We start from the raw sequence: 13,643 nt of genomic DNA on the forward strand, positions 1-13,643 counted from the left end.
ACCAACATCGCTTAACAACTTCTCATGCGGTGATCAACCGAACGCTAAATTGGGAGTCACATGAATGATTCCATTCAAATTTTGGTAGTTTACCTTATGTTTCTTCTTATGAGGATCACTAGTTCATGCCTCTTTGTTGTTAAGAGCACCATCCACTGGACATAAACTCAAACAAATATCACCAATGGATGGTATATATTGGGGAAAAACAAGAGCAAACCTTACTGAACTTCCATACTGAACTACTCTCTAAAGTAAAATAACTGGACGTCATATCATACACACTAGTTTTCAATAACTAGCAGATAGAAGATGTTCAACAAGCTACTTGCAGCAGCAATGCACTAAGCTAACAAGGTAATTAATGAAAGCTTCCGCGTTACGAGCCAAAGTTTTCATGTTGTCTCGTCTAGCCATTTCATCATCCTCGAACTGGTAGGACGGAGCACAGGGCACTCCAAAGAAAGAATAGCGCGTGTCAGGGACCTGTCCGGGTGTCTTGACAAAAACATTGCCGTCAGCAGTGGACTCAATGTCGTGGGTCAGGAAGGCGCCAAACCACACATACGGAGAGACCATGTACTGCGGTCTCTGCCCTTTTCGTAGATCGGGACCAACTACTATCATCTTGACTTGCCCATCATCATGCACCTCAAATACCTGAAATGAGTATTATTGGGTAGATGGGCAGTATGCTTAGAGAATGATCAGAGATTTTGTTTTCTGGTAAGTATGCAGACCGTGAGAGGTTCCCCCATGTAGTAGTGCCATGTCTCAGCGCGGATGCGGTGCAGCCGAGCGATCTCCCCAGCAGGCAGCCAGAAATAGATTGCCCTACTCACAACACGGTCCACCTTATCTACAACAATTAGACACAAAGTAACGAACTAGGAAAGTACTATTGCTTAACACAGTAGCTTCTTCAGAAACCTCAGCAACCAAGTGATCAACACATAGGTTTCCTGGTGCCAACTTAAGAAACTAACACACATCAGAAATGAAGACACTGCATTCTAGTAGCCAATTATGAAAGTTTTGCATGCATGGTGCTTGAAAAGTATTTATGGATATGTTCAAGATAAGGCTTACTACCATAGGTTTGAGTGTCTATGCTATTCAATCTGTTTCATGGTCTGTTTGTTGTAACATCTGAATGCTAAGGTAGTGATGGCTCATGTGATCTGAGAGATAATTCAATGTCTCTTTGTTCTGACAGTGGGGCTCATAAGCACAAGGATGACAAATCCTTTGAATGTTTATGTGTCTTGTCATAGCCCCAAACTCACAAGTTAAAGCAAAATTATACCACAAAATTGGCTAAGCAGAGTTGTATGACAACACAAGACCATAAACAATTTAATGTTTTAGGCTGATGTCACCAAGTCACAGATTTTGATGGTACTCCCTCCGTTTCTTTTTACTCCACGTATAAGAATTCTCCAAAGTCAAACTTCATAAAGTTTGACCAAATTTATATTAAAAAGTATCAACACCTACAATATTAAAGTTATACAATATGAAAATTAATTCCATGATGCATCTAATGATATTGATTTCATATTGTGAATGTTGATTTTTTTTCTAACAACATGGTCAAACTTTTACAAAGTTTGACTTCGAACAAATCTTATATGCTAAGTAAAAAGAAACATAGGGAGTATATGTTGGAGACAACAAACATTTTGATTTGGTTATGACATGCATAATTTACTTCGCCAGCAAAAAAGCAGAAGTATAAAAGATATAGAAACCTCTCAACATAATTTTATTGATTAATGCTCATAAACCAGCAGATCCGAGGGCAAGCTTCAGAAAAACAAGCACTAACTGATGGATACTTACAAGAAAAAAACTAATGGATTAAAAATATTTGTTGGAGATCCTAGAGAAGATTTTCATTTTACAAACCTGTCATTTGTGACTTACCATTGATGAGAATTCCTAAATGCTCCACATGCGCGGGCACCCACGGTTAGCAGGCATCACCACAAGCAGTCACAAATCGACAGGGCGCCACCTACGGCTAGCAACGTGTGTGCCGTCTCACAAGTCTGCAAGTATTCGAGGAGGAGTGTCAGAGCACACGAGGCAATACTAGGCAATAGCTACAAAGCGCATTAATCGGTGCTTTGATTTTTTGGTTCACTAGTTATAACATCGTGGAACGCGATCAAGAATTGTTGATGAAATTAGACGGCCTTGGGGCCAGTCTTGTAACTTTTGCCTGAGTTAGTGATTGGTGCCATTCCGACAAGTCGGGCTAAAAAGCAAACAAATCTGGAAGCTCTACTTTAAAACAGACTGATCGCAAATGTGTTGCCCTGCTGTAAGGCTGAATGATTAAATCCATCAAGCCATGTTGCATTTTGTATGGCAGGCCCCCCTCTCTCATGCCTCTTCTCTCCATACTTACTGAACTAGAAGCAACGCGAGTGCTGGTACATTAAAGATGGCATGATAATGTGGTGCGTAGCCCAACTGCAGCATGTTGGTCTAATGGCATACACAAAGATATAGCACTGAGGATCCGAGTGCTGGTACGTAAACAATGGCTGCGCCGACAGGCCCGGATCCGAGTGCTGGTACGTAAACAATGGCTGCGCCGACAGGCCCGTAGGATGAGGCTCGGAGCTAAGCACGACTGAGTGGATGTTGCAATTCGAGTTATTCATCAATAATTCTTGGTGCCTTCTATGCCCATGTCTATCAAATTCAAACGCCTTTAGCACAGAGGCACGACAAATATTGCACAAAATTGAATTCTAAAGCAGAAGTAAACTGAGGAACGAGTTATTCCTTAGGGAAGACTTGCTCCTTATAAAAGAGTTATGTGGTAGACAGTGGTATGAAATTATTGGTCCTCTGGTAGGTCAATAGCCATGAATCCTTTGGTTATGAGCTTGTTCCTTTGGTAGGTTATAAGCCACTATAAGAGCTTTATCGATCTTTTAAACAAATTCTCTTAGCCTTTTCAACCTATACATCTAGACGATCCACCTAGACAAAAAAAAACAATGTATTATTACAAAGTTCATGAAAAATAAAGCCCAACAACTAACATTCCATCACCAAAGAGAAAACACAGGCTAAGTAGAACTAGCATCGCTTAACGACTTATCATGCAGCGATCAAATGAACGCTAAATTGGGAGTCACGTGAATGATTCCATTCAAATTTTGGTAGTTTATCCTTATGTCTGTTGTTATGAGCGTCACTAGTTCATGCACTTCTCATTGTTGTTAAGAACAACACCCACCAGGCATAAACAGAAACACATATCACCAGTGGATGGTATTTATTCATGAAAACAAGAGCAAACCTTACTGAACTTCCATACTTGATTAGATGAGTATCAACTTCCATATTGAACTACTCTCTAAAATCAAATAATTGAACACCATATCATACACATTAGTTTTCAATAACTAGCAGATGGAAGATGTTCACCACAAACAACAACCTACTTGCAGCAGCAATGCACTAAGCTGGAACAAGGTAATTGATGAAAGCTTCCGCATTAGGAGCCAAAGCTTTCATGCCGTCGCGTGTGGCCATTTCATCATCCTCGAATTGGTATGCCGGGGCACAGGTCACTCCAACGAAAGAATAGTGCAGGTCAGGGTCCCGTCCAGGTGTCTCGACAAAAACACTGCCGTCATCAGTGAAGGACTCGATGTCGTGGGTCAGGAAGGCACCAAACCACACATTCGGAGGGACCGTGTACTGCGGTCTCTGCCCTTTCCGTAGATCGGGACCCACTACTGTCATCTTGACTTGCCCATCATCGTGCACCTCAAATACCTGAAATGGGTAATATATTGGATAAGATGGGCAGCATGCTTAGAAAATGATCAACAATTTTGTTTTGCGCTAAGTTTGCAGACCGTGAGGGGCTCCCCCATGTAGTAGTGCCATGCCTCAGCGCAAGGGATGCGGTGCAGCCGAGCGATCTCCCCAGCAGGCAGCAGGAAATAGATTGCACTACTCACAGCACGGTCCACCTTATCTAGAAGAATTAAACATGAAGTAACAAATTAGGAAAGACCTATTGCTTAACAGAAGCTATTCTTCAGAAACCTCAGCAAATCAAGTGATCAACGTATGACTTTCCTTTGTTACCAACTTTAGAAAGTAACACATATTAGAAACGACTAGACATTGCACTTATATTAGCCAATTATGAAAGTTTTGAGTGCATGGCGCTTGAAAAAAGTATTTAAGGATATGCAGAAGATAAGGCTTACTACCATAGGTGCGAGTGTCTCAGTTATTCAGTTTGTTTGTTGTAACATCTGAAAGTTAAGGTAGTGATGGTTCAGGTGAGCTAACAGATTGTCTCGTTATTCTGACAAGAGGGCTCATAGTGATGCAAAATCCTTTGAATGTTGATCTGCGTTGTCATAGCCCCAAACTGACAAGTTACGGCAGAATTATAGCACAAATTTGGCAAGCTGAGTTGTATAACAATAGAAGACCATAAAAGAACAATTTAATGTGCTAGGATGATGTCACCAAGTCACATGTTTCGGATGGTATATGTTTCAGACAACCAACAGTTTGGCTTGGTTGTGACATGCATAATTTAGTTGGCTGGCAAAAAGGCAGAACAGTAAAAGATAAAGGAACCTCTCAACATAATTTATTGATTAATGCTCATAAATAAGCAGATCCGCATGCAAGATTCAGAAAACTAGCAATGACTGACGGATTTTTTCAGCAAGAAAATCTGATGGACTAAAATATATGTTGGAGATCCTAGAGAAGGCTTTCATTTACAAACCTTTCGAGCGGTTAGGAAATCTCATAAACGGTAAGCCGCAAATGACATATCCCAAGTCTGGGCCATGTTTATGTTATTTCCACAATTATACTAAAACATGGACAGAATCACCTAATATAAATAGCAAGCCTGCTTGTATTTTTTTCTAGCAAGAAGTCAGGGTTTAGAAATACGAGGGTTTTGCACATCCCAAACAGTTTTTATAACCCCGAGTCCCTTAGTGCTAACTACTTCACTTTCTCCACTAAAAACAACCACTACGGCTTCTAACACTAGCTATAGTGCAGGTACAAAGCATGCTCGACTAACATAAATCAAACACGCAAAATTAGTTGTCTTGACATTCACAAATATAGTTTCTTATTTGTACTTTATTCTTACCTTGAATTCTTTTGATGTGCAAGAAGAGATCAGAATCCATGGAGTTACAAACACAAATATATAAGTCCACGCATTGCTCATTGCTTGAGAACATCAATGTGCATAACTCAGGAAATGATGGCATAAAATATTTCTCTGAATCAAATATCTCGGACGGATCAGATTTGAGAATCAGCAACAACTTCTATATACATACAAAATGCTTGCAACGAAGCAATAATGCAACACTCACAAACAATGGGGCTGTTTCCCGATCTAAATCCAACTAATTGCCATCACCTAACCGAACCCCAGCTCACAAAATGGATGGCAGCAACTAACAAAAACTGAAGAGCCACTGCAACTAGCGCTTCTACAATCCTCCGAGTGTTCTAATCGAAGAGCACACAAGCCCACCGCGAGATCAAGATGAATGCCTAAAGCTGCAGTGAGTAATCCATGGAGAAGCTTACATTGGGGCGGGAGCGCGGACTTGGGGAGCGCGAGGGAGGGGTCGCGGAAGGTCTCCAGGTAGAAGCCGCCGTGGGGGTGGCGGTGCAGCTCCAGCGCCGCGACCACCTCCGCCGCCGTCTTCTTCTCCGAGCTCGACAGCGCCATGGATTCCGCTTTGCCTCTCCGGTCTGGTGGTGCCTTTCCCTTCCTGCGGCTTCCGGCTCCTATCCGGTCTCCTGAAACAATCCGGGCCGTCGAGCGCGATAGATGGCCCAGCAACTAACGGCTCGGATCGCTCCACGCCGAGCACAAGGCACCTTACCTGGCTCGGTCGGGCGCACGCACGCACGCGCACAACGGAGGCCCACCCACGAACCCATCACCACCACCGCCCTGACCCCCACGCGCGGCGGCGCCGCCCCGCTCGCCACCGGCTACCATGGCCCTGGCGGCCATCTTCGTCTTCCTCCTCGTCTGCGCGGTGCACGTGCTCGAAAGCATGCTCGATCTCGCCAAGAAGGTCAGCGCCACGGAAGCTCTTCCTCTCTCTCTCTTCTTCTTTCCCCCCGATGAATTTGGCGCCGATTCCCCCCGGAGAATTCGGTCTCCGTGGAAGAATAGAATCGATTTTCGCGGTGAATTGAGGGGGATTACTGGATCTGCTGCATTGCGCGATTTCGACTGCTATGTTCAGGTAATCTTGTCCTGACCGGTTCGTGTGTTGCAGAGGGGATCAGTGAGCGATGAGCAGGTCAAACTACGGGTGGCAATCACGCAGCTTCTCAAGGAGTCCAGTGCACTGTCAACGTAGGCGATTTCTTTACTGCCTCCCTCTCTTCTCTCTTCTGATTTGGTGATTTTGGTAGAGTTGTTCTTCAGAACTTTATGTTTTGCAATGTCATCGATTCTGTTCATGTTGCAGGCCCTCGACGTTTGCGCAGGCCGCAAAGCTCAAGAGACTGGCTGCTGCTAAAGAGAAGGAACTAGCCAAATGTAAGAGTTGAATTCTTGGCTGCCTACATTGAAACATTTAGTTCCCTTAACATTTGGGTGTGGTTGTGATCTTTCTTCTCATGTTAGCTGACTACCAAAATTATATTTCTTTGGGACGAAAACCCCCACCGGTATTGATATCAAAGCAAATCTCATCCATCAGTATGCAGCACACAAATAAGCTTCTTTCTGTTTTGCAGTGCAACAGTCGGACATTAAGGGGAAGCAGTCTCTACATGAGAAATATGGCAAAGTTCTGAAGGCTACCAAGGTGCTTCATGATTGTAGTTTTTGTTCTCTGTTGTATTTGACATTTATAGCCTCAGGAGTGTCTCATGAAATTGATCTGGTGGTAGGTCCTAGTCTATGGTTTGCTCGTTCTGTCGTTTTGGAGTGCACCTGTAGCTACCGTCCCCAACCATCTTCTACAGCCCTTCGGTATGTTAATGCCACTTATCACTTTGTTAGCTTGTCCAAAGTCTCATTGACTGCCTAATGTCTGCTCATTGTGCTTTAAATTGCCAGGCCTGCTCATCATGATATATTACTATATCATTTTAGAATGTGTACATTCGACATTTTGAAACATTGTGAGCTCATATAAACTAGAACTGGGTGTCGACCAGTTGGCTAGGCAAGAGCAGGAGCAGGCTAAACTGCTCGCAGTCCGCCAACCTACGTTCGAGACTCAGCCTCTGTGCTCGCCTTTCTTCTTCTTACAAAAATGCCACAGAGGGCTAGTCTCGGTTGGTCAAAGTATTTTCAGAGAATTTTTTTAGAACAGTTTTTTCAGAGAACTGGGTGTTGACCAGTTGGCTAGCTAGAGCAGGCTGAAGTACTCACAGCCCGCCGACCTGCATTTGAGGCTCAGCTTCCGCTGGGTTGGTGCTCGCCTTTTTTCTTACAAAAATGCCATCAAGGCTAGTCCTGTTTTTTTTTCTGAGAGCTCATATAAACACAAGTGTTAGAGTTTGTCATATTCAAGTACCGCCATCTCTGTATTTGAAAAAGTAATAGCCAGAGGTGTGAACAGAGATAGACTGTCGATGTCATAAGCAAAGTGGGCAAAAGCTAGAGTGGCAAAAACAAAGTTTTACCCAAAGTAGTGGTGTAGTGATTTCCGATAAAGTAATTCATCAACCAGATACCCCCTCCAGCTCCACCGAAAACAATTAGACAAACTGCCAAATTACCATATCATTCTATCCGTTTTCAGATCATTAATATGTATAATTGCATTTGTATTTGGTATACAGTAATATTTGACTTTAAGATATTGAATGTTGACATACTTTCGACTTCTCTAAAGGCAACATACTTTCGAGTTGGATGTTTGTTCTTGTTTACTCTCTGGGAACGAAACTGGTTCATTGTTCTTCTTCATTTCATGGACACACTATACATGTACAACCATGAAGATGTATCTGACGGAAAAACACATCATTAAGGCATTAAGAATTTACTGATTTTGAATTATTTACAGGAAGGATGTTCTCCTGGAAAGGCGTTGATGCTGCTACAGGACGTGTCGTGGTAAGCATAATCAAAGTTTAGCTTAAGGTTCTCCTTTGCACAGGACAAGTTTGGTTTTATCACAATGCTAAAAATATTCTCCTGGAATACATGAATGGGAATTTCCTTTTGGGGATGCACCCTACTGTGCACATACATAAACTTGCAGGATTGGCAAATACAGTGTGCGGGTGTCCTATTTCATGCTTCCTTTAATCGTTTGCTCCCAAATATCTTGAATGCACATGTTTGGAAAAGATTATCCAAATGTCCTAGCTAATTTGCTGGATATTTTCACAGGAATTAACACAAAAGTTACGCTGTTCTATGTTCTCTAATACCCCTTGTGTTTGTGTTTCTGTTGCAGGTTGGAATTATACCATGGCTATTTTTGACCTCTCGTGTCAGCAAATTATTGTCCCAAAAACTCGCCCCCATATTTCTGCACTAGTAGCTCCTTCTGATGAAGTAAATGTTGTTGGAGCTTTTATCTTCTCTCACACGGTTTTGTACTTGTGACTTTTCTGTCTGATGGTACATCTGCAGCACCATTGTTTCAGATCCTCTCACTTTCTGTAAAAATGTTGTGCTTAATTATCTGACCTACTGATACCTATGGAGGTGTTTGATATCTGGATGCAGTCATATTTATGGTGCAAGCAGGTCCTTTTCCCCCTCAAGATTACTGCAGTGAGCCTCAAATTTTTGGCCCTGCAATGATGTTCTATCGATTTGATTGCACGAATGTGCTTTCAAAATTAGTCTTTTTGGAGCACCGTTTTTGTTTTTCTTTCGCCCGGAGCATTGGGAATGCTTTTTCTTCACGAAATTGTTCATGCCTGTAGAACATTCAACATGTTTGTTGTTAAAAGAATTCGGACTATTTTGATAGGTTTCGCTAGGACAAGCCTTTGACCATCAATAACTCTATAATAATATTGTACTAGCAAGATGCACGTGCATTGCACGGAATATCAAGATGCATTTTTTTTACAAAACACCTGTTGTGATTGACTCATGCAGGAGTAATCCCATGTGTAAAAACTAATGACATCTCGAGAATTTTATCGGAAAAATGATATCTCGAGAATTTCATCGAAAAAATGATACCTCGAGAAAGATGAGAGATAAGGTGAGGAGTGAGGCGTGGTGGTGACTGGTGGTCGGACTGGGCGTAGGCATGGGGATGAACGGCACCGGCAGTGGCCATCATGCCAGATTGTTCCAGAGACTTTCTTTTTTAATTGCTCAGCAATGAGGTTGTGGGAGATAAGGTTGAACGAGGCAAGGCCTTATCTGTAAATGTGGAGAGAGGTGTGGGTATCTTTTGTAAAATTGTCATAGTTTGCTTTCTATTCGTGAGATATAGATCCAACGGTCTATATTACAAGATGGCAGGCACACCATCATCATCAACTCAGTTTTTTATAAGAGTAAAGATGTTATGTGACATAAAATTGATGTCGTGAGATTTGTATTCATAGTACTTATTTGTGACACTGATTTTGTATCACGAAAGCTACAAATTGGTAGTGCAATTGTTTTTCAAAGACTTGTCTCAGTGAAACCTAATCCGTGAGTAATTCGAAATGGATGGATTGGTCCGGAATACATGCCGGGCTTTCCGTTTTAGTTGGGCTTACCAGTCTGGTTAGAATTGCAGGGCCGGCTTCCTGTCCCATAATCTATATCTATACCTATATCTATCTATACCTACTATTAAAGGGAGGTGATATTTTTGGTTTGATCCTATTTTGTTTGGTCCCGCTTCAATTAATTTCACCTATATTTTTTGGTTTCATTACTTGCCACCCGTTTTGGCCCAACGAAGAAAGCCCATCTGATGGTGCACTGTGCCCAGGTCCGGAGAGCTGGCAAAAAATAAAATAGCCCATGGGAGGGTTCATCTCACGACACGGACGGAACAGGGAAACTGCATTCTCATTACGAGTACACTAATAACCGCACATAATTAAGTGACAATGGCATTACAGCCCTGCAGGCCAAGTACAATCGCCACACCACACAGTACATGGCAGTAGCAAAGATGCCGGCCAGAGCAAACCAAAAGCTATGGCCATGCATGCACACACGCGCACGGCCACGCTGGGTTATTAAGGATTTAAGGTAGTGGGCTACTTCACTAAGCATGACCGAGCTGGTTCGTTCGACGGTCCCACGTTGCGCTTGATCGGTCGCTCATAGCCTGGTCATCGGCACCTGCACCCGGGGCACGGTGGTCGCCGCCGGTGCAGTCGCCGGCCGCGGCCGACCCTCCCAGCCTGCACGCACGCAAAAGCTAAACAGTTATAGATTCACTGCAATGCTACTAATGTAAGTTAGCATGGTGCACGCGCGCGCGTAGTGTGTACCCTGGTCGACGTTGAATCCCCGTCTGGCGAGCTCCCGGTACTCCTGAGCGAGGGCGCACCAGTGGCAGAGCAGGTGGGTGAGGCAGTCCGGCAGCGGCGTCTCCGGCAGGCCGTACTGCTCCCGCAGCTTGCGCCGGTACCACCCCGTGTACACCCACCACAGCCCGAAGTAGGCCGCGCCGAGGTAGCAGGTGAAGTGCACGCACCGGCCGTCCGAGCCCTGGTCCACGATGTCGGCGACGCAGGCGAACGCCGCGCAGGGGAACCACACGCTGCAGCAAACTGCATGCATGCGCGTGCGTACCGCGTACGCTATGTAAGCGCATTCGAGCATTGCATACTGAGTAGTATTAGTTTCACTACGTAGTATACGTACATGCGTCGCAGCCGTCGTCTTCGCAGTCGAACAGGCCGGTCTGCCACCCCTGCCGGACAGGCACGGCCTCCACGCTCTGCCTGATGACCACTCCGGTGTCGTGGCCGTCGCCTTGCACCCTAGCCTGAACGTACCAGCACGTACGTACGTACGTACATATAAGCTGCTCACTCTCTTATAACCAAACAATGTGCGCGGCTAGGTGTTACTCACAGGCAGTTGCAGGTCCTGCGAAGCATCGACTCCGAAACTCATCTTCTTGGTCGTCGATGGAGGGAGTCGTAATCCGGCCGATTCAGATTTGCTCCAACTGCATGCATGCAAGAATAACCTACTCGTAAGTGACACTGTTAGTTCCAATATAAATGGAGTAGCTTAATTTGGCATGATTGAACCCGGACTACACTCCTAATGCCGGCCGGCGGCCGAGCCAGAGAACCCAATGCTTGCACGAATAAGCCACGAGCCACAATACCTCAAGGAGCCAGCCAGCCGGCGCCTCTCCTCAACGGCCGCCAAAGGAACTAGAAGCACATATATTGGTCGATCAGCACTACGCATCTCATTCTTAAGTAAAGACCGGGAGCGGCACGCGTTGACCTGAGGTCTACGCGCGCGGGGCCGGCCGGTGCACGTCACGCCACTCACGGGGCACGCCATGTGGGTGGGTGTCATTCACCTGAGGCGCACGTCTCGTTGCTCGCATGCATGCCACCGATGCATCTTTCGTGCCGGCCACTTCGCACATGTCCAGGCCCCTCGGGACTTGGCCTATTAAACGACAAAGTGCTTTGTGCTTTCACTGCTCAGACATCTGGACAGAATAGGGACTTGACTCTGTTGTGTATTTTGTTGTATTATTTATTTTCAAATAAAACACAAAATAAGGTTTCAACGTAAGAATGAAATATGAAATGATTACCAGCTAGACAAGATTGGATAAAGCAAATTGTGCAGAGTGGGGGTGTAGCTGTTATGATGAACGCAAAGTTAGGGCATCTTCAACGTGGTGCATGAAACCGGACATGCTGGATGTCCACGGACAGAGGGTAGGGGGTGGCCATCCAACCCGATCCAGCAAATATCCGCCCATTTTTCATAAGAAAAAAAAAAGAATAATCAATAGTCCGCCCATTTTCAATAAGAAAATCAAATTTCTGCCATGCAGTCTTACTTTGAATCATGATTGATAGCAATTCAACTATACATTTAAATCTAAATATAAGTGTCGGATGTTCAATAAATTTAAATCCACCACCACATAAAAGCATCGATGTTCAACAAGTTTAAATCCCAAATTCAACCATACTCCTCGAAAGCGGCCTTCATAGCAAGCTTTCTCACCTCGAGTTTGAACTTCTTCATCGACACATGTTGTTTATCAAGATGGATTCTCCCTCGAGCTCCATCCAACAATGAGTCAGTATGTAGCGCTTGCCCTCCATCCTTTGGTGCATCATGACAGCGTGTCCGGGCTATAAAATAATGTGATCATGAAGTTGCAACATTGAGTGAACCAATGAATTGACTGATGACCCACAAGTGTAGAGGATCTATCGTAGTCCTTTCGATAAGTAAGAGTGTCGAACCAAACGAGGAGCAGAAGGAAATGACAAGCGATTTTCAATAAGGTATTCTCTGCAAGCACTGAAATTACCGGTAACAGATAGTTTTGTGATAAGGTAATTTGTAACGGGTAACAAGTAATAAGAGTAAATAAAGTGCAGCAAGGTGGTTGTCGGGGATATACCCCGCAGTATGACCCGGCTGGAGATATAACCCGGCTGGGATTGGGTGTTTCATTGATGACCCGGCAGACTATAAGCCGGCAGGAATAGTTAAGTAGGTTAAGCTCGCGGGAACCGTTGAGCATTGTAACCCGGCAGACATGGTCATGTAACCCGGCAGACACAGTCATGTAACCCGGCAGACACAGTCATGTAACCCGGCAGACACAATCATGTAACCCGACACATGTTAAGCCAGACGGTAAGTCAGGTGGTAAGCCAGATTGTAAGAAGCCCAAGACGTTAAGAAGCCCATGGTGAGACGTCAAAGTAAGGTTAAATCTTAAGTCCGAGTTGGACTCTACATGTAACCCGCCCCTTCAGCTTATATAAGGAGGGGCGGGGCACCCCAAAAGGGACAAGAAACAATCTCTAGGGCTAGACACCGAGAGCCGGTTCCCGGCGACTCTCCCGTGATCATAATGAGACCTAACCTCAAACAGCATGTAGGGTTGTTACCGGATGATGTTTCCCGGGGCCCGAAGCTGTCTAAATCCTTGTCTTGTGTTGCGTCTCTCGATTCCGATCAACCCCTCTCAAGCTACCGCATAGATGCGTTGGCCTCACGACTAAGTCCTCACATTAGGACATCTGCCGTGACAAATCCACGACAGTTGGTGCCCACCGTGGGGCGAGCGCACGGTGGTGTTGAGTTCTTGAAGGGATCTTTTTTAGGGTTCGAGGGGCTCATAGTTCTTCGGATAAAGAAGAGCTGGTTTGAAAGGATTTGCATCAGTGTCAAGTTCATCAGTCCAGATTTGAAGATTTGTGAGATTTAAGGTTCAAAAAAGTTAGGGTTGCGAGCTGTTCCGCCACCGTTTATTGAAAAGTCGCCGAGACCGAGAGAATTTTGATCAGGCGCATCAAACGTCCAACCGGTTCAAGTGCTTGGATAGATTTATTCCGCCGGTGGCTCAAGTTGTTTTCGCCAAAAAGTCAAACATGACCCAGAGGAGTCAATGATGCCTGTCCGATCCGGCTTCGTTTTCCTCTGTTCCGCTTCTACCACG

At 44.6% G+C, this 13,643-nt stretch overlaps 3 protein-coding genes across 3 annotated transcripts; 1 reads left to right on the forward strand and 2 right to left on the reverse strand.

Annotated features, from left to right (window-relative positions):
- Nucleotides 1-3,276: 3,276 nt before the first annotated feature.
- Nucleotides 3,277-5,843, reverse strand: LOC123166342 (uncharacterized). Its single transcript, XM_044584128.1, has 3 exons — nucleotides 5,614-5,843; nucleotides 3,885-4,006; nucleotides 3,277-3,801 (listed from the first exon to the last, which is right to left on the reverse strand). The coding sequence occupies exons 1-3, from the start codon at nucleotides 5,756-5,758 to the stop codon at nucleotides 3,481-3,483; spliced, it is 588 nt and encodes a 195-aa protein (XP_044440063.1). The 5' UTR covers nucleotides 5,759-5,843; the 3' UTR covers nucleotides 3,277-3,480.
- A 35-nt stretch (nucleotides 5,844-5,878) lies between these two features.
- LOC123166343 (protein GET1) lies at nucleotides 5,879-8,712 on the forward strand. Its single transcript, XM_044584129.1, has 7 exons — nucleotides 5,879-6,113; nucleotides 6,321-6,400; nucleotides 6,516-6,586; nucleotides 6,787-6,857; nucleotides 6,943-7,024; nucleotides 8,070-8,119; nucleotides 8,466-8,712. The coding sequence occupies exons 1-7, from the start codon at nucleotides 6,033-6,035 to the stop codon at nucleotides 8,547-8,549; spliced, it is 519 nt and encodes a 172-aa protein (XP_044440064.1). The 5' UTR covers nucleotides 5,879-6,032; the 3' UTR covers nucleotides 8,550-8,712.
- A 1,308-nt stretch (nucleotides 8,713-10,020) lies between these two features.
- LOC123170934 (cell number regulator 9) lies at nucleotides 10,021-11,506 on the reverse strand. The gene is made up of 5 exons (XM_044588640.1): nucleotides 11,322-11,506; nucleotides 11,060-11,156; nucleotides 10,847-10,970; nucleotides 10,471-10,752; nucleotides 10,021-10,380 (listed from the first exon to the last, which is right to left on the reverse strand). Exons 1-5 carry the CDS (start codon nucleotides 11,504-11,506, stop codon nucleotides 10,298-10,300), a joined length of 771 nt encoding a protein of 256 aa, XP_044444575.1. The 3' UTR covers nucleotides 10,021-10,297.
- Between the last annotated feature and the right edge of the window lie 2,137 nt (nucleotides 11,507-13,643).

Source organism: Triticum aestivum, chromosome 7D (assembly GCF_018294505.1).
Source record: "Triticum aestivum cultivar Chinese Spring chromosome 7D, IWGSC CS RefSeq v2.1, whole genome shotgun sequence".
Taxonomy (NCBI): Eukaryota; Viridiplantae; Streptophyta; class Magnoliopsida; order Poales; family Poaceae; genus Triticum; species Triticum aestivum.